Genomic DNA, 27,805 nt, shown 5'->3' with positions numbered 1-27,805 from the left:
GGGGCAAGAGAACTTAAGTCTAAAATAATAAATGCTTGCTATGTGCTAATTATTCAAGTTTATAGGGTCCTCATTATCACGTGTAGAGAGCAGAGTGAAAATAAGTTTTTAACATTTGTATGTGATGTACCTTAGATGAGATATTGTAAAAAGTACATTTGCATTCTTACATCAATTATGGATGAATAATAAAGTTAGCACATGGTAATTTTTGGGGGGGATGAAAACCCTGGTTTCATTCCGAACATAAAACTGAGCAGCATGTGTTCATCTTTACAACAGTAAATGTTCCATGTCTTCTTGAGAAAAACGTATATGCATGTCTATTTATATTAGCTGCTGGGTATGGTGGGGTGATGTTTTCGGGACTTTTTCAGTGTTTGTATATGGGTTCATGTTTGGTAAAACACAGACTACAACCAAGATGATGATTGAAGGGAAACCATTTTCTTCTAAAGACTAATTCAATATGATCGTTTGATTTGATATATGGTACTTTTTTAATCCCTGAGGGGAAATTGACCTTTTGCCTCACCGTTGGGGCTCAGAGTACAGGGTCCATTGTACAGCACCCCTGGAGATATTCAGTACACCTTAAATTCTCAGACATCTGGCGATATGGGGACTGCACAAAACAGTACAACACATCTCTACTTTTAAAACTTGGCATTGCACTTCATATACTGTCAGTCACTTGAAGTAAAAGGGCAACCAATTCTGCTTTTTTTCCCTAAGGTTTTTATTCAATGACAAGAATTGGCTGAAAAACAAGTAAGCTACAACTCACTACAAGTGAGCCAATTCATGGCTAGCCATTCATCAACACTGACTTTGGAATACGCAATCATCTATGATTTAAACTTAATTATACAACAGACTCCAGTGTGTGCAGCAATCTGGGACTAGAATTGCAGTGTTTCTGTTGAGCAGACAGACATCGCTCATGGGGCTTTTCGGAACACAGCAGTTTTGGTACTGCAGCACATTTCAACTTGATGTGATGCTTTTGTGCTTTGTCATGCTACACAGAATGATGACAGACTTTTTGGTAGCTGATCTGGTCCTCTATATACTGCTATAAAAGAGGTTGATGTTTAACATATGTTCTTTGCAACATAAAAGTGTATTAAGGAGATCACTAAATTTAAGTTCTCACACAGTAGGTTCAGAAAGTATTCACATCTTCACTTCTTTCACATTTTGCTATGTTAGAGCGTTGTGCTCATTTAAATCCATTTTTTCCCCACATTAAGGATCACTCAATCCCCCAGAATAACAAAATGAAATCATGAGTTTTTGTAAATTTATTTAAAAATAAACTAAAAGTATCACACTGAGACAAGTAAAATCAAACCCTTTCCTCAGTACTTAGCTGTAACACCTTCGGCAGAGAGTAGTCCATGGAATCAACCTGGGTAAGACGTGACAAGCTTCACACAACTGGATTTGGGGATTTTCTGCCATTCTTCTCTGCAGATGCTCTCAAGTTCTGTAAGGCTGGATGGAGACCATTGGTGGACATGTAGTTTTGGGTCTCTCCAGGAAAATTGATTGGGCACATGTCCAAACCCTGGCTGAGTCACACTGAAGGTCATCCCAGAATTGTCCCAAGGCCATTTCTGGGCTGGTGGTTTGTCATTAAAGATATTCCCTGCATTTGCTTAGTTCCGTTTTCTCTTGACACTGTTCAGTCTCTCAGTCCCTGCTGCTAAAAAAAAACCACACCACTGCATGATGCTCCCACCACCACACCTCACCAGTGGAATGGTGTTATATAGGTGATGAGCAGTGCCTGGTGTTCCTAGGACATGAAGCTCATTTAGTTCAGACCAGATAATCTCATTTCTTACAATCCAACTCTTTTAGGTGTCTTTTTGCAAACTTCAAGCAGGTTTCCACGTGTTCTTTACTGAGGGAAGGCTTCTGGCCGGCCACTCTGTCATAAAGACCAGGGGCCCCCATTAATAAAACTTGCATTCATACAAAAAAAAAAAAAAAAATTTGAGATGTGTGTATACAACTTCCCACGTAAACATCAGGAAATATAAAAGAAAACTTGATTGGGAAACATGCATATATTTACAGCAACTCTGACCAATGTGTATTCCACAATTTGAAAAAATTGGGAAATGACACCTTTAATCAAGCAGGAAAATACAGCCACACCAGTTAAATGACAACTCATATTATAATCATAATAAAATATATTACAATACTGGCTCAGCGATATGAATATATAATTCATATCACTGAACAGTTATATTAATGTGTGTCAACGTGACAAACATTAAACCACAAAAGTGCTGAAAATGGTGTTCAAACTATTTCAGTTCCCTTTTAAGATGGCCAATGCTGCAAATTTACACTAAGTAACTTTTTTGTTTTTTCATCAGCTTATATCAGCTGCCTGTTGTCATTTCTCAGTGAGCTGGCTGACAGGTCAGGAACATCTCAGTCAAGCTTCACTCCATCATGCTTGCTGTGCTGAATGCCATTAGCTATCTGTGGAGGCGGTACATCTTAATACATGTAATCTGATCACTTTAGTTCTCTCACTGCAGTAAAGGCATCTATAGGGAATGAAGCTGCTTTTTTCAACAACAAATTGTTACATTCCATCAATAACACAAGTTGCGTAGAAACGTGCAAACACCAAGTTTTATAAATCTGACTTGAATTTTGGCATATGCATTTTGTTTATTTTTTTGCATTTGCATATTTATCATGTTTGAATCCACACAACGATTTATAAATGAGGCCCCAGGTTGGTGGAGTATTGCAGTGATGGTTGTCCCTTTGTTTTCTGGAGATTAGCTAGAGTGACCATTGGGTTCTTGGTCACCTCTCCATCATTGGTCATTTTAGCAGGGTTTTAGCAGCATTCCCCAGATCTGTGTCTCAATACAATACTGTCTCTAAGCTCTGCATGCAATTCCTTTGACCCCATGGCTTGGTTTTTGCTCCAATACACTTTACAGACCATGGGACCTTGAATAGACAGGTGTGTGCCTTCCACAAACATGTACAATCAATTGAATTATCACAGCCATACTCCAAGAAAAGGTGTAGAAACATCTCAATGATAAGCAAAAGAATGGGATACACCTGAGCCACATTTCAAGTATAGTAAATCCTCAAAGTCTGTACTTGTGTCAATGTGATTTCAGTTTATATAAAAGAAAACAAATAAGGCAAATATTTGTAAAATCCCATTTTCAGTTTGTTATTCTGGTCATATTGAGTGTTGCTTGATGCGAGGGAAAACATATTTCAATGACTTTAGCACAAGACTGAAACATAGCCAAATCTATATGATGCAACTCTACTTAGCAAATCAAACAATCAGTGTATGTCGTATACACAGTAAACCTTAAACTTACTGGCAGCAATTAATGAAACTGAGAAGAATCTATTAAAAAAAAAAGTTTGCTTTGGAAGGAAGGAATGTGTTTGGAAAAAGCCATCTGTACTATTGTACAGCATGCCAAACATTTTGTACCAAAAACCCTATGAGACATGCACAGACTATAACTACATCCACAGACAAAAATTAGCAATTAGTAATAATTTCTGTGCATTCACCTTATGTCATGTATTTCGTAATTATTTGCAACATTCACTTAATAGCCATTTTTTATTATATTTTAAAATTGAATTAAATTTTCATACATCCTACAGAAAAATCCCTTTACACATTTTGCATTTTTGAACATATGATTGTTAAACATTTATATCAATCAGTTCACACCATATCATACACAAACCTATTTTTCCTGCATATTGTACATCTATGCAAGATTAAAATCACTCTTTTCAAACATACGGACTTTAGTTATCAGTTTATTACAGAGTTTAATCATATTTAAACATAACAAGCTCAATGAGCTTTCATGTGTTTATTCACAAGTTCTTTCAAAGGACTTTATTTTCACTATATCCAAAAACAAACTGAGCCGATAAACGTATATTTGAGCTATTAGTCACCAATAAAATTAAATTCAAATTCATCAGGGGATCTATTTAGGAATCACAATTTAACTAATAGCTCATGTGTAAGAATGGGGCAATATTCTAAAGTTTCTTTGTAAATGGGTGTGTTTCTTTCTTGTGACATTTGCTTCAAAACAAATATCATGTTGGGATTTCTCTTGGTACAAATAAGCTGCAAATTCATCTTTATATTCATAACCTGTTATGATTTTAAAAGGATTCCTGACATTTTTTACAAAAATACATTTCCCTCCCCACTATTTACGAATGAAAATATTGCCTGGAAGCACAGGGAGGGAAAAAAACAAAAAAACAAAAAAACAAACAGCAAATAATTCCACCTGAAAAATTCAATCACATTACCCAAATTTAAAGTAGCAAGGAATGCTTTTAGAATTCACAACTGTCATGACTGACTTGGTTCTCAGCTCTCTTCTGTGTCAGAGGTCACTTTCAAAATAGCAATATACAGGGAGCACAGTATTTCTAAGTTTGCTGTTCCAAATATTTACAACACAACGCAGCACTGCTGGGTCAGGTAAACATGTGCACAGGGTAAGAGGAGGCGTGGGCTCATAGAAAGCAGTCAAATGGAAACTGAAAAAGAGATTTTTCTTCTTTCAAAGTTCCCCTAGCCATTGCTGTCAAGATCCATTCATGTCTCCAAATCTACATTGCATACTTCTGTGTCCATTCCCGAGCTATTCTGTTGTACCTTAAAAAGAAACAGAAAGAAAAGGAAATCTTAATCAAACTGGATCATAAACTGGATGCCTCTGTAAACATTTATGATGACTCAATTTTTAATTAAAGACAAATTCACTTTACATATACTCACACTCTTTTCATTTTCCATAGAGAAATGAAGAGGGGGGAAAAAAAAGAACAATGTGGATTTTACTTAAAATTACTATAAAATATACACTATAGAGGACAATAAAATTAGCTCATCTTGTACTAAAAGTGAATTTTTGCTACATTCTCTTCAAACATGTTTTAACACTGTTAATTGGATGGGGAAGCATTCCACTATCTGATCAGCATATGTTTCTGGGTTATTTCAATTAATGTGAGGTCAATATTAACGGCTGGCATTAAAGAAAATTGAGGAACAAACACAGTACAATATTCATAAGCAACTCAATGAACATATCAAGGTAAAACATCTATGTTATAAAAGGTTAATGGCAGAATTAATTTTTTTACATGATCATTAAAATGAAAAAATATTTCCCAGTCTCCTTTGTTGTATATATAAAATAGTTTAAGAATGTTATATATTTTGGATAAACAAATCTAATACCTGACCTGACATTACTTATATCCACACAAGATGTAATCGAGAACAATTCAGGAAAAGGAAGCATACACAACATGTATAACCTTAGAGCTATGGATATGGCATGGAACAAGTTCAAAGGACTTGTCAAAATTTGAAATAGTACTTCCTCCTCTGATTTATCAATTTTAATTAGACAATAATCAAAATGTTGCCACTCTTAAAAACAAATTAGTACAACCAAATCCACTCAACTGCCCAACTAATTGTCATGTTTTTTTGGTATGTTGTAGTAAATAAATAGCCTCAATGCTCACAAAAATTAGGAAAAAGGAAATAAAATGTGATGTTGCAGATAAGCTGGCAGGTTTGACCAAAAAAGTATTATGTCCAAGTGTTTCAAGTTAAGAGCTCAATTATTCTTTTGACAAAGAAAATAAGAACAGACTGTCTATGATTATCAGCAAGAGGCAACCACACTCACTGCACACAAAAAAAATACAAAAAACACACACAATGCTGGGACACATTAAACAGTTTACTTATGACCACAATAGATCTATATATGATACCATATCCATGGCATTTCATACCATCCTACCATATCTGGGTAATCATCGCTAGTCTATAAATAAAAACTTTTAACATTGTCAAATTCTGCAACTTGGTTTTAAACTTACTCATGGGTAGACCCAGTATGTACAGATTGGTAACATTACTTCTTCCATACTAATCCACAACACAAGCACCGCTAAGGATAGAGTGCAGTGTCCCATAATATTCATGGTTCACCTGTGGCTACGCGAGGTTTCAACTCTATTATTAAATTTGCTGAGGGTTGCATACAGCAAAGAGTTTTGCATTCAAACACAGTGATCCCAGGACAACAATTTATAAGGAGCAGCGCAGACTTCAAGAAAAAAGGCACACTATACTTACATGTTTTTTAGCATGGATGACATGAAGAGGGTCACCAACACTGATGACCTAATGTGCTCAAAATACATGTTGGCTATTGTCAAGGTGGCTCACCAACATTTTTACTTCTTTAGATGTTAAAGGAAAGCCTGATGTCCATCTATACGCAAGAGTTTCTAAAGATACACAATGTAATTCAGCCTGACTTTGTGGCTACATGATATACTGGTACAGCACCTGCTCAGCTGAGGATCACAAAGCACTACCAAGAGTAATGTGAATTTCACTCACAAGGTTAGTGTTACACAACTTTCACATGTGGAGGGTGTATGTGTGTATATATGGTCCCAAATCTTTCAATGACAATCAAACAGACATACTGGAATGGCCTGGAAACTATCCTGATCTGGCCCCCACTGAATACTGGTGGTCTATTTGTAAGGAATGACTTTGTGGAATTGACTGTACAACCATGGAGAAGATGATACAGGCCTTAATTCAGGTTTGGTACAGAGACCCCCAAAATCTTCCAAGTCTGTTTAGAATTGGTGGATTCCATGCCAAATCGCATCCAGATGCTTCTGGAGTCAAGGAGGTCATATCATGTACATGTATATGAACATTATTCATAATAAAGAAAAAAAATGAGCAAAACTGATTTTCTTTTGTTTTACAGACCCAATAACGTGTGGTTTTTCTATGGCTGCTTTAATAAAACCCTGAACCAAACTTAGTCTCACTTCTCTTTCCTGTGGCGCGATTCCCTGAGAGTGATCTGGCTAGCAAGATCCTTTTTGTTGAGGACACGTGTGGCTATCCCAGGCCAAGGGGACACCCACTTAACACCTATCCGCAGCAGATAGATGGTCATTTCCAGAGGGTGGGATTGGACTGTGCGTCTGTCTGGGGGATTTGCCAAATGGGATTCCGAGCTGTTTCGTCATGTGGTGCGTGCAGTAACAAGCTGTACCAGTGTATGCTCCGCAATATTTTTCCTCCTCTCTGAAAGACTATACAAAAGCATTAGAATGTGAACCAGTAGTTTCAAAGATTCAGTTTTTACCCCGAGGTCATAAGGATACTTCATGTCTGTTCACTAACAACACAATCATACTGATAATTGCATGAGTGGACCTTTAACTTTACATTACACATTTTATTAAATATATAAAACAATGTCATTTTTAAAAAAATAATGTTAAGGTAGTCTAATATATAGACAATCTAAGCAAGAAGCAATAAAAATAGATCACAAAAATATTTATTTTAGACAATATATCCACTGTAAATAAAAAAAGCTGCATTTCCCTAACTGACTTTTCTTCATCTTTTCCTACTTTTATGTGGAGTTGATGTGCCTGATCAACATTCTCTATAAAGCTCTGAACTGCACCCCATCCACAGTCAAACCCTTTGGTTCAAATCTTTTTATCCTTTCACCTTTGCTTTGGCCAACCTCACCTTCGGTTCTATTACTTCTTTTTCTATCACTCTTTTGCCAATATATTTGTCACTCCTAATTACATGTCCTACTACTACAACCTACTTTCCTATACTTTTGTAAGAATCTCTCCCACTTTTGTTGCACTTGTGATTATCTCATTTCTTATTCTGTCTATTTTTGTAACTCCACAAATCCATTTCAACACTCTCAATTCTGCCACATCCAACTCCATCTCCTGTGCTCCCTTCACTACCTATGTCTCAGCTCCATACATCACTGCTGGTCTTACCACCATCTTAAAAACTGTACCTTTAACCTTTGCCTTAATTCTTCAATCACACAATACTTCTGATACATTCTTCCAATAATTCCATCCACACTGCACTCTTGTGGATTACTTCTGCATCTAATTCTCCAACTTAGGCTACAAATGATACAAGATATATAAACTTATCACTGTATTTAATAGCTCTTCCTGCATTTTAACTTCTGAACCCTGATCAACATTAAATCTCAAATCTTTCTGTTAATCTTTTCCAAAGATCAACCAAAAATATACCGACTATATGGCCATCTCAGGACCCAGAGGCCTACAAAAATCCAACCTCAACAAAAAGTTAATTGTTTAAAAACAAAAAAACTGTGAGTGGTCTCCCCTAGACTTTCTCGTATACTGAGATATGGGGAAGGATATTTGAGGATTAAATCGCAAGACAATGATTACATTTTTATATTATGTACATTAAATAACCATCATCAACAAATCAAATAAATAATATATTGAACAATTATTACAAATGTTGAATAAATCGGACTCTGCAGCTACATAAATAAAAGGTGAAGTACCACTTCCAGTTAACAAGAAATAGCCCAATAGTTAATAGAATTCTACATTTTGTACCTAATACAGTGGAACCTCGGTTCACGACCATAATTCGTAAACCGATTTGGTCGTGAACCGAAGCAATTTCCCCCATAGGATTGTATGTAAATACAATTAATCCGTTCCAGACCGTACGAACTGTATGTAAATATATTTTTTTTTAAGATTTTTAAGCACAAATATAGTTAATTACACCATAGAATGCACAGTGTAATACTAAACTAATGTAAAAACATTGAATAACACTGAGACAAACACCCAAGCTCCCTGCTCAGCTGCACACGCAGGCTCTGAGCCCATCTCTAACATTGCAGCAGTTCGCGCTATAGCTTTACAATCCGATTGCTGTATAAACACTTTTTAAATGAGTTAAGCATTTCGGGGGGGACATTTGAACAAATCCGAACTTTATTTAAAAGCCAACCAAGAAAGTAACATTACAGGAGTTCAAGCTAATAGCATTACAACCCGATCACTGTAAACACTCTTTTTAAATGAGTTTTAAGCACAGGGAAAAATGAACATTTGAAAAAAAAGAGTAAAGTAACATTGCAACACTTCTCATAATTAAGTCTCAATAATTCTCACCACTCTTCACTTGCTTAGAAGCCATGGTTAACTGCAAAAGCACACGAAATACTGTAGAGCACAAAGAGTTCACAGGTAAAGCATGCACGTCTAACTGTGAACAATGAACAGGGAGAGGCTGAACACGTTCTTAAATACAGTAATCGGCGCGTACGAACCGGAAGGGAAATGAAATAGAGCACAAAGACTTCACAGCGAAAGCACGCACGCACGGAGAACAATGCAACATGTGCGGAAATCATCGGCGCGCACAAACCAAAAGGGAAACTGGCTTGTTCGTATACCGAGTGTGTGGTCGTGAACCGAGGCAAAAGTTTGCCGAACTTTTTGGTCATAAACCGAGTTGTACGTGTACTGAGACGTTCGTGAACCGAGGTTCCACTGTACTGGTATGCAAAATTTGGTAGACCTAACTGAAAGCGTACTCAAGTTATCGTGTTTACATATACACACAAAGACAGACACACAGACATAATTCCCAAAATGGTATTTTTGGACTCGGGGAGGTCTAAAGCGTTGAGATTCATCAAAATCTCGAAACAGAATTTTTGGAGGATTCCAATACTTTCTCTATACTTCATATGCAAGAAAGTAAACAAACAGGCACAATGTTTGGCATTTGATAATGGGAAAGTTCAATATCAGTGGTGGCAGAATAGCACAGATAGCATATCTGACTTCAAGTCAGTGACATCATGGTTTGAGTCCTGATTTTATGCTATTTTTAAATCTAAAACATATTTTGTATAACAATGAATATGAAGAATAAATCAATAATTCTATCAATTACCATTTATATGAACAAATTATATCATAACTTAACATTTTTCATTATGGTAACATCCCTCATACAAAAGATACTACGACATTGTTTTACGAAGTGAAAGCGTTCAGATCACAGAGGCTTCGCTCAGTGAAGAGCGCTATACAAAAATAAACTGAATTGAACTGATAATTATGGAATACAGTACAGTAAACAAAAAAAAAAAATTTCCAAACAGAAAATATTTACCATGTACCTTAGCACTGTAACAATATTTAACCATCAACAAGGGTCAATGTTGTCAATTTTGGCTTTTCTGTAATGTCTGGTAATTGTAAAAGGGAGGTGGGCATCGACACACCCATTTTGTTATTAGATAGACATTGATAAATGAAATCAAATACCCCTAACTGATTTTAAGCTGTTAAAACCAACAGTTTAAAAAGTGCTATATTAAGAGACATCCTGTGACTTAGCTGCAGTTCAATGAAAGAAAGAGATATGAAACAATCTTTACAGCACATAAAAACTTTCAATTAGGCTTAATGATTGTGCTTAAATTAACACAAAATGACAGTAATTAGCCTGTTCACTATCTCAGTTGTAAAGAAGCAACTTTCTTTTTTTAATCTTTTTTGGGCAAAAGTTAGTTTTCAAATTAAAGCAGAACATACCTAACCTCACCTCATTAAACATAAAAGGTATAAACAAGTTTTGTTAAAGGTTAACCCACAATATCAAATATTTCTTTCCCAATTACTTTCAGTTACCCATTTCTAAACAACTTTATTAATTCATCTAAAAATAGTTTACTTACTTTTCTCTGTCTGTTTTGTAGATGCGTGCTATTTCAGGAACTAATGGGTCATCTGGATTTGGATCACACAACAGTGAACAAATTGACAAAAGAACTGCAAGAAAAAGGAAATTAAGACTTTGTAGTGCTTTTGTTCAAAGCAATATACAAATTATAAACAACTATTTATGTACTTAATATTCTATATTTAGACAGTTCTAGGTGCATCTCACAGTGAGTCAGTGGCGGGTTTAGCAAGCCACCTCCATCTTAAATCCGTCTTAAATACATCAGCTAAAAATAATCAGAATTTTTTTTCCTTATTAAAATGCATCTGTATTTTTGTAACTTTAAAAGTTTTATAAGTAATAATATCAGAAAAGTTAATCAAAAATATACAGTAAATTTGATCATATTGTAAGATCCTTCCATGCACACCAATATAATCAAACATTCTTAAAATTACTTTTATACATGACAAGGGGAAGGAAAATTGAACACAGAAGCTTTACAGAGAATGCAAAAGATAAAAATCAGATATACACGTAATAAATGTAAACAGAACCAAATATCCTCCTTCATACTTTTGTGTATACTGAGACTCAGATGTAAGGATAAACATAAAAACTTATAAAGAAGGCAACCTTCTCAAATTTAGCTATGGTATGGAATGCAGTGATGCCACAGCTATTGTGTTTTATCCTCCCTGTGCTTTAAACTGTGTAGTCACTGCTGCACTGTACCTGAGGACTCTTTCTTCATCAATGTAACCACAAGGGAGGCAGGAATTCTGCTTGAAAGGGCAGACAATATAAGAGAAACTGAGGGAAAAAGGAGGAGGGGATAAAACAAAAGTCAAACAAAAGAGTAAGGAGTCTTTTGCGTGACAGCTGGCTGGTCAAAGCCCAGCGATTTATATTTCTCTTAGTTTTTGTTGGACATTAAAGACCAAGTATGGTACAGCTTAGCATCTACAGTGGTAACATTACTGAAGAATCTACAAGTTTTCCATTGAATTGACTGATTAATGTAATGGTAGGAGACAACTGTTCTATCGATACTGGGACAAGCACCAAGTTAGGGTTTCTCATCCCAGATTATAATGGCAAAATCGACTTCTTTTAAGACTGATTGTGGCATCATCGTAATCCTTCACTTTGTACAGTTATCAATTGCGTATATCACTTTATTTAATACACTCTCTATGTGGCTGCGTGTCACTTTATTCTAATTTAAGGAACCAAGGAAGCAATTTAAAAGGATGAAGGCCATGTTCAACCACAACCTTAGGAAAGTCCAAGAATTCGCTTTTTACTGTCTAAGCTTGAGCCCAGATATCTTAGTGTGTGGGGCACCAGCAAAGCAGTGCTGTGTGATGTGCTATTTATAGACAATGGACACAACTACATTAACTTATAAATAATTAAATTAGGAATTAAAACTAAATTTCTGTGTTGCAACACTTGTACTGCTATGAACTACAAATTCAATACCTTTAGGGAGGGGCTGATAGGTTACATAAATTTTAAAAAAATGAAATATTGCAAAACAAAAATAAACCATGAGAGAGGAAAAAACCTGAACAATTACAGAAGAATACTCTTACCTCAACCACAACAAAAATTCTTCTATGGACAACACCTAATTGGTAATTAATGTATTCTGTCTCCATTACCAAATCAGGATGTACAAGAAATTAGATGTTTGCTGTTATGTGAAGGCATTTACCTCTAAACAATGTTACATGCTTTACCTTTTGAGATGGTTAATGCAGGTGACCATTGCGATCGCAGAATATCGAGACAAATGCTGCCATTGCTGTTGATATTTGGATGGTAGATTCTTGTTGTGAATGCAACCTATGACGAGAGAGAAAACTGCTTGAGATGTAGGAAGATGAATATAAAAGAGCACAAGCTACCTATAAACCTCACCTTTGGTGGCTTGAAAGGATAATCTGTTGGAAAATGAATTGTCAAGAAAAAAACACCGCCCTGGTAAGGACTGTCATTCTGTAAAGGAGGAAAAACAAAAAAAAAGATTGGCACACAAACCATACGTATGTGTCGGGTAATCATAGAGTCTTTTTCTGGCTATTCAATTCATCATTAAAAATTGATTTATTACATTTTTCATAACAGCAACACACACTTGTGTAATGTCAAAAGGTAACTGTGACAGTGGGTATTCCAAAGGGCTAAATTTTAAGATGTTTTAATACTCAGAACTTAAAAGATTTCCTTCCCCCCAACATGGAACAAAATTTTCACAACAGAACTAAAATTTGGCAATTGCATGAATGTTGCAGATATCTACTTCATAAAAGCTTTGCTCACATAATGTGGGGTAACAAAACTTACTCATTATGAAAGGACAATTTACTACCACACAAAAACTTAAGAATGAGTGTAATATAAAGCTGCATTAAATGTTTATTTTTTAGAACATTAAATATTAACATGTTGGATTTCAGAAATGAGTCGAGATTTTTGAAATTCGATCAGGGATTAAGTAAATAAAATTCTTAATCCTTACTCTTAAGGAGAAAAAAAGAACACACACACTCAATCGTATGAATTACGTAAAACTAATAAAACTCTCACTTACTGGTCCCATTATTGTGGCTTGCCAGTGGAACACTACAAATTAAATTAAAAAAAAAACACAGTAAGAATATGCATTTCTGGGAAAAAATAGAACCATTAAGATGTCAGAGTCAAAAAAACAGTATATGTGAAAATATCAAACGTATTAGAAAAATCTTCCTTAGGAAATTGTATTTTACAAATGGACTTGTTTAAAGCAGCAACAACTTTTTATATATTAAATATACACCCTGCTTAAAATTTGGTAGCACTGACATCTCCCTGGATTCTGCAGTCACTGGGGAAAGAAAAGGCTAGTTTTACTTCCATATAAATGAGTTTGGTGATGAGGTCAAATATTCATTATCAAGTTATGTTCGGATTCTAATTCTGTGATGTTCAAAATGTCCAGAAAACTTGATTTTAGCAAGGTGTCTGTCTGCTTACAATTACATTTTTTACCAGAAAATTATGCATTTTTTAATGGTGTGTAGGGATCTTGGATGATAGTAAATATCAGTACAAGAAGCTTCTAAGATATCCACTCTGTATCTGGAGACCTATGTACAACAATAAACTTCTGAAAAAGTTGTCCTCTCTTATCCAAACAAGGTGGATTGTGTTTGCCTTGTTACAGACTCCAGACCTATCGTTTTTGGTCAATTATGGTGTAGTACTTATCCCCATATAATTCTGAGACGTGCCAATGATGACTGACATAAAAAATTTTGATTTAACTAGGATTTCTGCAGTCTGCTTCATTTAGTTATGAATTCAGGCCTACTGAGTTACAATATTAATTTATGTACACACACACAAAAAACAACAAAATTTATAAGAGTGAGTGAATATAGTTGACTAATTGTTTGCCCTACCCAAGTATACAGTACGCTTCATAATGGAGAAAGAAATGAACACAAACAAACATACACATATGCATGAGTGCAGGCTCCGAGGGTTCCCTGGAGCTCAAACACCCCCAAAATTTAAAAACATGTAAATTATAGCAATATCTACATATATTCATCATGTGCTATATTGTTATGTACCTTTTAAAAACATTTTGTTGCTTTACAGTTGAAAAAAATCTTTTACCTAAACTGGTCTGCTACTATTGTGCAATGTTAACTCATCTGTTTAGTCTTCTGTACTAGGTGTGGGGAAAGCTAATTCTCAGATGCACTGCGATTCCCTGTATTGAATGATTCTGCATCAATGCACACAACTTTATAATCCACTTTTTATGTGGGTTTATGAATGGACTGGAAAATATGTACAGTATAAACCATATCAGACAACAGGACAAAAGAGGTAAACAAAACAAACCGTGCATCCTCAGAGCAACAGACTTCAAGAACAATGAACAACTAAATAAATATAGATTTGCGGAAAAATTCTAAAGTTTAATAACAAAAAAAGATATATACACAGTGAAATGACTAAACAAATCCACACATACACACAAATGTAACCCACTTCACAGCATGCATCAGTCCTGTCAGATCAAGACCCTGAGCCTGAGTGTATCAGATAGGAATTGACCCTATTAAGTATTTTAACTTAAAGTGTGTAGGTCAAGCCAACAATGAGATTTCACTGTGATCAAGAATGAACTAATGGAGTTTACCATTAGGACACTGGAGTAAGAACTGCTGAAAATGGGGCACTGCAGTTATACTTGAATAACAACATTACAAATAATTATTGTCAATAGTAATAGCTATTAATATTAGAAATGCATTGGTCACATAAAAAATTAGAGATTCCAAACTTTTGAATGTTAAACATACATTCTTTCATCGAAATGACTGCACAACATTGTGACTACGAGAAGATAGGAGGAAGCAGAAAGCATCTCCTGTGCTCACACTGAGAGGGCTTCATAACACCAAATATTTCAAGTGTAAAGCAGACACAGTCAGATATTCTTGACAACTGAACTTAAAACTGAAAATTTCAAAACACCTTCACTGCTTTGGGTGTCACTGTGTTGTTCCATTAATGAATGTATCGGACTTCCATCTAACTTGGCTATGTTCACGTATTACAAATAGGCTTACCCTGAAAGTATTGTCAGTTGGATAGTTTATATGCATCAACAATACAAAAGCAAAAAGGTTACAGTCTAATAAGGGTGAATAAAAAAATCTTTTTTTTTTTCCTATTGTGGGCTGCATGCACATTTTGAAAACACAGGTTTTTTGCTATATACTATGACACCCACTATTCTAAATCTTAAGCCCATTACTAACCTCGCCCCAACACCAATACTTTTTATATAGTTGTGGTCAGCATGGATCCCCTTGCAGTTTAGGTACATCATATTCAATATCTTGAGAAATTATTGGAATATTGCCAACCTTTGATCAGAATATTTTATTAGACTGTCTAAAGTTACACACCTAAAGAGAATTTGTTTTCTCCAAATAGGTTCTAGCAAAAATAAATCTTGCCTTTTTACATTAGTCCTTCAACAGTGGCATCAATCTTTGAATTTCACCCATAAAGCCTTTCTTGGTTTAGTGTGAAGTGTATGGTAGAGGCTGAAATCATCACCCCTTATTGTTCCACGTCAATTATAACTTAGATCTGTATGTTTTATGGGGTGTTTTTCAACAGTTTACAACCAGCTTTAAAAATGACTTTGATCAATTTTTCTCTTCCAAGCAGCCAGTGTCTTAAAATTGGAAAAATGAATGGCGAGTGCCTCTGAAAAACTGTCCTGTACACTTCTGCATTATGGCATTTGGTGATAATCGCTTTTGGATGATCTAAGAAGGCTCTTTTGGTGTCAAAATATTCAATAAAAAGCAGGAAATTAAAATAACCTTTTACTAAAGGCTCTGTTGACGGTTCACAATTTTTTCCAGTTGTAAACTTTATTTACATAATGTTAGCGAGTCATGGGCAAGTCATGTAGTTTGGCATCCTCAGTGACTGTCAGGCCAATCTGTGACTGATCCCAACTAAATAAAACAGGTCTGATAAGGTCTTAAGTCAAAGGGTGTGTGTGTAGTTCTGTGTGCAAAACAGCTGACAACTAATGAACATTAACCTATAAGTAGAATGCATAAAATGCAGCCATGAAGAATTAGGAATGCAGAGGTTTTAGAATGCACAAAGAATGGTTGAACTTGTCATATATGGAAAGTGTGTTTAAAAGCACTGGAGTATTCAGACACCACAGTAATTAGATCTCAGCAAGAGGCAAGCTCATGACAGTCTAGAAATATGAAAATGAGTCGTGTAATTTGTCATTCCTTGTTATCATATTCATATGACATCCTCAAGGCAATAAGATTCAAGAAGTATTCAAGATATGACACGCCCTCTGACAAGAGGCCACGTAATGTGCCATTAGCTTAAGCAATAAAGCCATGATTGTCTTGTTAATCAAAGGCTAATTCATGTCATAGGAGTTACTTGACATTTATCCCAGGTAAATTTAATTTTACAGCAATGAAAATCTAGTTCTTCATATCAAACTGATCTGAATCAGACAAAGGTTTTACATAATTGTGTGATGGCAACTCCTCATTTTTTCTCAATTTTTTACTATTTTAACACCCCTTCTTTTTTGAAATGTTATTGTATGATCCTGTGCTGCTCTGTACCAAACAAATGAGTACACATTGAGTAAAGCTGTTTCAATGCTCACTTTTTTCCCCCCCAATAGGTATTTTAAAACATAACTAAATAACACCAGTGCCACAAATGCTGACCAAAAACTGCACAAAGGCTACTTTTTTGGAAACTGAAACCTATACAGTGTAAACCATACTCCTCTTACTTACTTAATGTCCTTTATTTCATAGTCAATTAGTAAAAAGCAACATTCATTTTCACGGTATGTATCCAGATCTGGCTCACCAGAATTACTGGACAGAACACAGCAAGAATCCCTGGATGAAATTCCAGTATATCATACAACTTTAGATTAATTAATTAAAACAACCTGCACATCTTTTAGGATGTTTTTGGGAGTGCAGGTAAAATGGAAAGATTTCTCTCCAATGAGACGTAACCCTCTTCTATGGAATGGTGGCCTTATTTGGGAATTCTACTGTAGCCTGGTGCCATTTAAAGGAATAGCTAACTGGTGCAAGATAACTTGTATACTACTGCTTTCACTACTGCAGCAGACAGGGAAAAGCACAGCATTTTATACAAAATAATGAAAATATATAACAAATGCATGGGAAGCTCTTTCCTTTACAATGGTATGGTGAACAAAACAGGTGAAGTGCCTAGTAAACATACTAGCTGCTCCCCAAACTTATATGCATCACACTTCATTTTTTTCTCTCCTGTGCATACCCTTGAAGGCTGCAAATGTGCACAGTTGGCAACATGAAAGTGAAAATGAAGTTGCTAATAAAATTGCATGAATGCTTGAAGTCTTGAAAGTTAAACCTGAGAATGCTCTGGATCGAATGTACCTGGATGAGACATTGAGATAGCTTAACTGTTAAACTAATTTCTTACATTCTTAGCCAGCTTCTTGATAATAATAATTTTTTAAATAATTTTTTGCATTTATATAGCGCTTTTCTCACTACTCAAAGCGCTCAGCAATTGCAGGTTAAGGGCCTTGCTTAAGGGCCCAACAGAGCAGAGTCCCTATTGGCATTTTACGGGATTCGAACCGGCAACCTTCCGATTGCCAGTGCAGATCTCTAGCCTCAGAGCCACCACTCCGCCTGCATGAATCACAAACAGTAACACTACCAATATTGAAGTAGGTGCACAATGACTAAGTATATTTTTTTAGAGAAGCTGCCATGTAAATCAACATTTGATATGTTATGATTGTATGTGAAAAATTACATGTGAACAACCAAAGGCTTGCAGGCTTGCCATGATGGACAGAGATGATATACCATTACATGAAATGTACATGCAATCAAGCATAGCTTTAGACACTTTGGCTCTCCTGACAGATGACAGAAGTTTCTTTAAATGGTCTATTCCTTGGGATGTATAGTACTTCATGTTTATTATTGTATAATTTCATAGAACATAAACGTTGCTCTAAGTTCCAACTTACCATTTACGCCTAGGCACTACAGCACAATTAGGGATCACACAAGCACCTTTTTTTTCTTTTCTTGTGGTACACTTCCCACATATAGAAAGAAACCTAAGCTATTTTTTTTTAAATGAGCATGTTAAAAAAAACAAAACAAAAAAACCTAATACCATAATATAACCCTCGCTACTACTATTATTTCTGTCACTCTGAAATCTTCCAATTGTTTGTATTTATTCATACAAATCCTTGCTATTTTGTATGACAACACTAACAATTCAAACAATGCAATGGAATATGTAGTTTTTTTTTTGTTTATTTTTTTTAAAAAACATATCATTAATTCAGATTATGCAATGACATAAAATAGGCCGTGTAAAGAGGCACAAAAGAGGTTTCATTACCGAAGTAGCAACTTTTAAGCTTAATATATTAATCTTTTAATATTAAATATTAATAAAGTTTAGAGTCACTATTACAAGAAATTCTAGTACATTGCTGTATCTACAATAGCTATGTTTGATTGCTTTGACAAAATTTTTGAACAATACCAAATCAGAAATACACATACTGCTTAATTAATAATCAAACTGACTTTATGTAAATGATGGAATGCCAACAGTCATCTTCAAGATCAACTAGTGCACTAATTATCAAAACAGGAAAACTCTACTTACTATCATCTCCAACAGGTCCTGCAGAACACTGAGCTGGTGGATCACGTGCTAAGTCATTTAGCTCCTTCACAAAAGCACAAAAAACGAATTTGTTAAAAAGTACTGTACACTTAAATTTATTTTAAAATATTCAGTAATATTTTTCAATATTCTTTATAAGTAAATTTAACTGGTTAAATTCCTCCTGAGCATATAATCCTTTAAAGCAGGCTAAGACATTATGAATTTAATAAAAACACACTGCAATTCAATTTGCAACATTTATATGAAAAATTTACAAAAAAATGAAGTGCTTTACAAGATGTCAAAGGGTAAGTTATAATAAAAGAAAAAAAAAAGATTAGGTAAGAAAATGAACAACAGAAAATAAATCTGCACAATCTTATAAAACAGATATTAGTAGAAGGTTAGCATCCTTATATACAATATCACATGTACATCTCTAAAGATGAGTCCAGTGATAAGTTCAAATGGCCAGTAGGACAGGAAAAAACAAAACTTGAGTTTTATTAGATTTACATACATCCTTACATACCACAAAGTACTTTATAAAAAAAGTAATATAATCGAATGTAAGCATTGCATTTTAAATCAATATTTAGTCTCAAAAAGGATAACCACATGTTAAACTTATTGAATAATTTGACATCTATAGAGACAAACCTTAATAAAACTAATAATAAAAATTGATCTATTTTATAACTTGCTTTATTTGAAAATACAGCATATAATAAACCAATACTGCACCTGTTACTTAAAAAGTAGAGTGGAAAAAATATGCCACTACAGTTTCAAGATAAAAAAGCCTTTCATTAATGTTTCTTTCATCCCATTATGGAATTAGTCGAGAAATTTAAAAAAATACACAATTAATGCATATTTACAAAATGCAATGATGACAATTCAACTGTCAGTTGCAATCATTTTAGCTTGTAGTGTCATACATTTGAGTAAGATAAAATGGAGAGATGATTAGCTCTTTAATTAAGTGCCATACATAGCCCATGTTTATAATAAAAATAAAATTCTCCATCCTCCTATTGTTATGAAGATGGCTACAGTTCATCCAAACATCCATTTTTTTAACCAGCATTTAGAGTTCAGTGTCACTGGAAACAGGGGCCTTTCCTGAGTGCACCTGGCACAAGATAGGATCCAGCCTTGGATGGGGCACCACACTCACCTACTGTATATTGAGACATCTGTCTACTATGGTGAAAAATGACTTGGTTTAGAAGTTCAGCATTTGAAAACATCTTTCGCTGGGTTTTGGAAGTCAAAGTAATACCAATTAACAAAACAAGTAAAATGAAACCAGTGCATCAAAACCACATACTACAAATACAGTATTTGCATAGTATGGGAGTTAGGAGTAATTATTGTACTTGTTTGTCCAATACTTTGGCTAATTCTGGATTAGTACACAGGCATAAGCAACAGCAACGTCTGTTCATTTATGTGAGGCTAGCTTGAAAACAGAACTCTAGTATTTTAATCTTTAAGAGGCAAGTTTAATTTCACAAAAATATCCTTAAAGTTGAAGCAAACCAAGAAAGATGAGATAGTGATTTGTAAAATCAAAACTTCAGGTGTTTGTGGTATTTGAAATTTGAATGAATGTCTTATATCTTAAACATTACTCTTCATGACCCTTATTAACCAGCTGTCTTCTCCATATACACAAATAAGTATATATTTCAAAGCACGAAATAATATGAACATGACAAAGTGATTTTCTGACAAAACAGATTTGAAAAGTACATTGTCAAAAAACAGTTTGTGCAAATGAAAATATACAATGTTATCATGCTATTTACTAGTTTGGGTACCAATTATAATGTTTGAAATTTGTATTTTTAGCATTACTGAAGAGAAAATTTCAGTACATAAATTATGTAATGCGCACATGTTAAGATAAATTTGGGCAGACTATGAAGATCATTTAATACAGTGGACCATGACAGTCACCTCTCAGTGCAATTCCAAGTTATTTACTGAAAAGTTATTTCAGTAAATCAATTCAAAAAGTGAAACTCGTATTATATACATTCATTACACACAGAGTGATATATTTCAAGCTTTTATTTCTTTTCATTTTGCCGATTATAGCCAATGAAAACCCAAAATTCAGTATCTCAGAAAATTATAATATTGTAAAAAAGTTCAATATTGTAGACTCATGGTGTCACATCAGCTAATTAACCCAAAACACCTGCAAAGGTGTCCTGAGACTTTAAATGGTCTTTCAGTCTGGTTCAGTAGGGCACACAGTCATGGAGAAGGCTACTGACGCATTGCTAAAGAAGCTGACTATTCACAGAGTGCTGTATCCAAGCATATTAATGGAAAGTTGAGTGGAAGGAAAAAATATGCACAAGCAACAGGGATAACCCTATCTTTGAGAGGATTATGAAGCACAGCCCATTCAAGAATTTGGGGGAGATTCGCAAGGAGTGGATGGACTCAGTGCTTCAAGAGCCACTACACACAGACATATTTCCGGGACATGGGCTACAACTTTCGCATTTTTGGCCTCAGGATCAGGAGTGGCTTGACTACGTCAGAAGCATCTTACCTGGGCTAAGGAGAAAATGGACTGGGCTGTTGCTCAGTGGTCCAAAGTCCTCTTTTCAGATAAGAGTAAATTTTGCACTTCATTTGGAAATTAAGGACCCAGAGTCTGGAGGAAGAGTGGAGAGGTACAGAATCCAAGTTGTTTGAGGTCCAGTGTGAAGTTTCCACAGTCGGTGATGATTTGAGGAGCCATGTCATCTGCTGGTGTTGGTCCACTGTGTTTTATCAAGTCCAAAGTCCGCGCAGCCATCTACCTTACATTTTAGAGCACTTCATGCTTCCCTCTGCTGACAAGCTTTATGGAGATGCTGATTTCATTTTCCAGCAGGACTTGGCACCTTCCCACACTGCCAAAAGTACCAATACCTGGTTTAACGACCATGGTATCACTGTGCTTGATTGGCCAGCAAACTCACCTGACCTAAACCCCATAGAGAATCTATGGGGTATTGTCAAGAGGAAGATGAGAGACACCAAACCCAACAATGCAGATGTGCTGAAGGCCGCTATCAAAGCATCCTGGGCTTCTATAACACTTCAGCACTGCCACAGGCCAATTGCCTCCATGCCACACACATTGATGCAGTAATTCATGCAAAAGGAGTCCCGACCAAGTATTGGGTGTGTACATGGATGTACTTTTCAGTAGGCCAACATTTCTGTATTAAAAATCTTTATTGGTCTTCTGTAATATTAAACTTTTCTGTGATACTGAATTTTCAGTTTTCATTACCTGTAGGCCATAATCAGCAAAATGAAAATAAATAAACACTTGAAATATATCACGGTGTGCAATGAATCTATATAATATACGAGTTTCACTTTTTGAATTGAATTACTGAAAAAGTTTGCAATGACTTTCTAATTTATTGAGATGCACCTGTAGACACGTCTTGCATAAGCGTTAGACCCAACGATTACTTGGGCTGTAAAAGTGCCAACAGCGTTCGTGCCAAGCATTGCTCAGGAAACGATACAGGCGTGTGTTGCGTAAGAACAGGCCTGAGTCAATCACACATGTGCAGTGTGCTGTTTAAAAGCTGATCAGTCTGGAAAGAAAATCTGCAAGGAATCACGCTACTATTGTCCCGACTGTGACATTGGATTATGTATTTCACTGTGCTTCAAGATATACCACACAAACACAATTTTGACAGTATATACGGTTTTACCATTTTTTTTATCATTAATATTCATCATTATTATTTGTATCATTAAACTTTCTACACTTCTGACTTTGTACTTTTAGTGCTTTGCAGGTTTTACAGAAGATCAGATTTAATAAATACGTAATTTTTCAAGCAAAAAAATGCAATGCTTATTACTTGTTTTTTCAGGAAAAAAAAGTAACACTAATGAAGTTAATGACATTAGAGACCATAATGCTCAACATATTTTCCACTTTCATGGTTTTAATCACTTTCATTAAAATACAGTTACATTTTAAATCTCTTCTTTTTATACAGGTCACTCTCCTTTGAGTTGTTATGCTATGACATAACAGCCTTCACTTGTGCCCCTACAACTGAAGAAAGTACTTGGGGGCTGGGCGCTTGTTGAAAGAAATAAATAAACTCACAGGAAACAATACACAGTACGCCAACCTGTGGGGCACTGCTGTGAGCAAGTCTTTCTAATCCTGAGCAGACCTCCACATCAGAATTTTCTGCTATGAAAGTGTAATAGCCTCCTGCTTCTAGCTAACATATCACTGATCACAACATTTCAATAAATGTGAAAATTACTGCAAAAGTAATTATTTAGTGTATGCTTTGACTAAGTTCTGCTACATAGCTGCACAAGTGTTTGAATATTTTTTGGTAATGGATACAACATGTGCAAATACTTGGTACGCAAAACCAACATATTTGTATAGGTTAATATCCAACAAATAATATGACGGCTATTCTTAAAGAAAAAGATGATGCCAGATTTCCTACACTGAAAAATGAGAATGGTGGCATTTGATCCTATGTACTATAAATGAAAACTTTATGGACTTCTGGACATTCAGCATTAGTTTTAGAAAGAATCAAATTATCTTCGTTCATTTCTTACTTACACATGCACCCATGTTAAATGTATACATTGACATTTTCTTTCCAATAACTGAAAAAACAAATACTGCTTAATTAAAACCACCAAAAATAAAAACATAATACCTGTGCCACATGAGTCATTAGACATTTAGATTATTCAGAAGTAATCTCATTTAAAAGGTTCTGTAGCAAAACGTTTGAGTACATGCAATAATTAATGAAAAATGTTGCCTTCCTTCCTGTTCTGTTTACAGTAATCCCTCGCTATATCGCGTTTCGACTTTCGCGGCTTCACTCTATCGCGGATTTTATATGTAAGTATATTTAAATATATATCGCAGATTTTTTGCTGGTTCATGGATTTCAGTGGACAATGGGTCTTTTAATTTCTGGTACATGCTTCCTCAGTTGGTTTGCCCAGTTAATTTCATACAAGGGACGCTACTGGCAGATGGCTGAGAAGCTACCCAATCAGAGCACGTATTACAGTGGTGTGAAAAACTATTTGCCCCCTTCCTGATTTCTTATTCTTTTGCATGTTTGTCACACAAAATGTTTCTGATCATCAAACACATTTAACCATTAGTCAAATATAACACAAGTAAACACAAAATGCAGTTTGTAAATGGTGGTTTTTATTATTTAGGGAGAAAAAAAAATCCAAACCTACATGGCCCTGTGTGAAAAAGTAATTGCCCCCTGAACCTAATAACTGGTTGGGCCACCCTTAGCAGCAATAACTGCAATCAAGCGTTTGCGATAACTTGCAATGAGTCTTTTACAGCGCTCTGGAGGAATTTTGGCCCACTCATCTTTGCAAAATTGTTGTAATTCAGCTTTATTTGAGGGTTTTCTAGCATGAACCGCCTTTTTAAGGTCATGCCATAGCATCTCAATTGGATTCAGGTCAGGACTTTGACTAGGCCACTCCAAAGTCTTCATTTTGTTTTTCTTCAGCCATTCAGAGGTGGATTTGCTGGTGTGTTTTGGGTCATTGTCCTGTTGCAGCACCCAAGATCGCTTCAGCTTGAGTTGACGAACAGATGGCCGGACATTCTACTTCAGGATTTTTTGGTAGACAGTAGAATTCATGGTTCCATCTATCACAGCAAGCCTTCCAGGTCCTGAAGCAGCAAAACAACCCCAGACCATCACACTACCACCACCATATTTTACTGTTGGTATGATGTTCTTTTTCTGAAATGCTGTGTTCCTTTTACGCCAGATGTAACGGGACATTTGCCTTCCAAAAAGTTCAACTTTTGTCTCATCAGTCCACAAGGTATTTTCCCAAAAGTCTTGGCAATCATTAAGATGTTTCTTAGCAAAATTGAGATGAGCCCTAATGTTCTTTTTGCTTAACAGTGGTTTGCGTCTTGGAAATCTGCCATGCAGGCCGTTTTTGCCCAGTCTCTTTCTTATGGTGGAGTCGTGAACACTGACCTTAATTGAGGCAAGTGAGGCCTGCAGTTCTTTAGACATTGTCCTGGGGTCTTTTGTGACCTCTCGGATGAGTCGTCTCTGCGCTCTTGGGGTAATTTTGGTCGGCCGGCCACTCCTGGGAAGGTTCACCACTGTTCCATGTTTTTGCCATTTGTGGATAATGGCTCTCTCTGTGGTTCGCTGGAGTCCCAAAGCTTTAGAAATGGCTTTATAACCTTTACCAGACTGATAGATCTCAATTACTTCTGTTCTCATTTGTTCCTGAATTTCTTTGGGTCTTGGCATGATGTCTAGCTTTTGAGGTGCTTTTGGTCTACTTCTCTGTGTCAGGCAGCTCCTATTTAAGTGATTTCTTGATTGAAACAGGTGTGGCAGTAATCAGGCCTGGGGGTGGCTACGGAAATCAGGTGTGATACACCACAGTTAGGTGATTTTTTAACTAGGGGGCAATTACTTTTTCACACAGGGCCATGTAGGTTTGGATTTTTTTTCTCCCTAAATAATAAAAACCATCATTTAAAAACTGCATTTTGTGTTTACTTGTGTTATATTTGACTAATGGTTAAATGTGTTTGATGATCAGAAACATTTTGTGTGACAAACATGCAAAAGAATAAGAAATCAGGAAGGGGGCAAATAGTTTTTCACACCACTGTATGTATTAAATAAAACTCCTCAAATATATTGTGAGCAGGTGGGCTGTTCGCACCCCTAGAGGATACGGACGCTCCTCAAAAAACACTGAAAGACTACCTTCACATTGCTCCCTTCCTTGCTGGGCTTACTTGTGGTTGCTTTGTTGCGCAATATGCTTCCCGCACGGTGCTTCGCATACTTAAAAACCCAAACAGCACCTATTGATTTTTGATTGTTTGCTTTTCTCTCTCTCACTGACATTCTCTGCTCCTGATGCGCACTCCTTTGAAGAGGAAGATATGCTTGTATTCTTTTAATTGTGAGACGGAACTGTCATCTCTGTCTTGTCACGGAGCACGTTTAAACTTTTGAAAAAGAGACAAATGTTTGTTTGCAGTGTTTGAATAAAGTTCCTGTCTCTCTACAACCTCCTGTGTTTCTGTGCAAATCTGTGACCCAAGCGTGACAATATAAAAATAACCATATAAATGTATGTTTTTTTACTTCACGGATTTTCACCTTTCGCAGGGGGTTCTGGAACGTGACCCCCGCGATGGAGGAGGGATCACTGTATAGTAATTGTGAAGCAATGTCTTAGCTATCCTTATAATTTTGCTTTCAATGCATCTAATATAGACAGTGTGAAGTTTGCTAGTACTTGCGTTGGCAAAAATAAGCTTATATCAGAACTGGCTAACTAAACTGCATCATCCATCATAATATCTGCAATATCTTGCATCTCAATCACCTCCCATTTTATGCATACTAGCATAGCGAAATGCTTATTGAAAAGGCAACAATACAAGTTTGTTTTGATCATGTATAAAATGTAAAGATTTATTTATTATTATCCATCCATCCTAATCCGAAGCTTATCCGAAGTCGGGTCGCGGGGGCAGCAGCTTGAGCAGAGATGCAGAGACTTCCCTCTCCCCGGCCACTTCTTCTAGCTCTTCCGGGGGAATCCCAAGGCATTCCCAGGCCAGCCGGGAGACATAGTCCCTCCAGCGTGTCCTGGGTCTTCCCCGGGGCCTCCTCCCGGTATTATTATTGTGCATTTAGAAACTGTTCGCCTGATATGCTAGCCCTTTTGTTCTTCTCTCTTTGTGCTTCTGGTTGCCTTTGTTCATCGGAAATAAAGCCCTCTTGTGGACGCAGGAAGACACTACGCACAGCCACTGAAGCAGGATGGTTTGTTGTTTTACTTATACAGATGTGATGTATTTTCTTTCCCGGCTTTCATCACAATTTAGCCATTTGGATTTAAAGCACTTTTTTTTTTTTTTTTTTAGCAGTTTTGTTGAATCAGAGGTTAGGCAGCTGTTAACTCATCATAGATGTTCTGCCCCACATGTTAGCTGTTAGCTATTATTTGTTGAGCTGTGCTCCTCCATCTTGTCATTTATTAACACACCAGTCAGTCACGTTCCACACTCACAGTGGTGCTATAAAAGTCTATGAAACTCACGTAAAGCACGTAGGTCCCATAATAAACATTTGAATACAATACACCCCACGTGTCTCACATAGGCACCCCTTTATCTCTTGTTTTGGTCACGTCCGAAGCGTATCTTTAGGGTATATAAACCCCTGGGTATGGTTAGTTGTGGTACACAGCAATTTGAACCTCTGTCTATGCGCTTGTCTTTGTCTTGATCCAACCGTGGAAATCACTCGCCTTGTAAGTGTCTTTTAAAGCTTTATTGTTTAATGTATACTGTCTGCTATGTATTGCTTTGTAAATCATTCTTTATTGTCTTTAGTTGTACACCTGTATACAGTAATCCCTCGCTATATCGCGCTTCGCCTTTCGCGGCTTCACTCCATCGCGGATTTTATATGTAAGCATATTTAAATATATATCGCGGATTTTTCGCTGCTTCGCGGGTTTCTGCGGACAATGGGTCTTTTAATTTCTGGTACATGCTTCCTCAGTTGGTTTGCCCAGTTGATTTCATACAAGGGACGCTATTGGCAGATGGCTGAGAAGCTACCCAGCCTACTTTTCTCTCTCTCTTGTGCTGACTTTCTGTGATCCTGACGTAGGGGGATTGAGCAGGGGGGCTGTTCGCACACCTAGACGATACGGACGCTCATCTAAAAATGCTGAAAGATTATCTTCACGTTGCTATCTTTTGTGCAGCTGCTTCCGACATGCTGC

The 27,805-nt window shown here is 36.1% G+C and overlaps 1 protein-coding gene across 1 annotated transcript in view; it reads right to left on the bottom strand.

The window, feature by feature from the left end:
• Positions 1 to 3,615: 3,615 nt before the first annotated feature.
• ube2d2 (ubiquitin-conjugating enzyme E2D 2 (UBC4/5 homolog, yeast)) overlaps positions 3,616 to 27,805 on the bottom strand; it is a 71,887-nt gene continuing 47,697 nt past the window's right edge. Inside the window, exons 2-7 of the mRNA XM_028791169.2 lie at positions 18,953 to 19,016; positions 13,269 to 13,300; positions 12,596 to 12,673; positions 12,415 to 12,520; positions 10,683 to 10,776; positions 3,616 to 4,705 (exon numbers count right to left, since the gene is read on the bottom strand). Coding sequence (XP_028647002.1) covers positions 4,660 to 4,705; positions 10,683 to 10,776; positions 12,415 to 12,520; positions 12,596 to 12,673; positions 13,269 to 13,300; positions 18,953 to 19,016 — 420 coding nt within the window. The 3' untranslated portion in view covers positions 3,616 to 4,659. The remainder of the gene's footprint in view (positions 4,706 to 10,682; positions 10,777 to 12,414; positions 12,521 to 12,595; positions 12,674 to 13,268; positions 13,301 to 18,952; positions 19,017 to 27,805) is intronic.

Source organism: Erpetoichthys calabaricus, chromosome 11, assembly GCF_900747795.2.
Source record: "Erpetoichthys calabaricus chromosome 11, fErpCal1.3, whole genome shotgun sequence".
Classification (NCBI taxonomy): domain Eukaryota; kingdom Metazoa; phylum Chordata; class Cladistia; order Polypteriformes; family Polypteridae; genus Erpetoichthys; species Erpetoichthys calabaricus.
The sequence above is the reverse complement of the archived record's forward strand: the minus strand, read 5'-3'. Positions and strand labels throughout refer to the sequence as shown.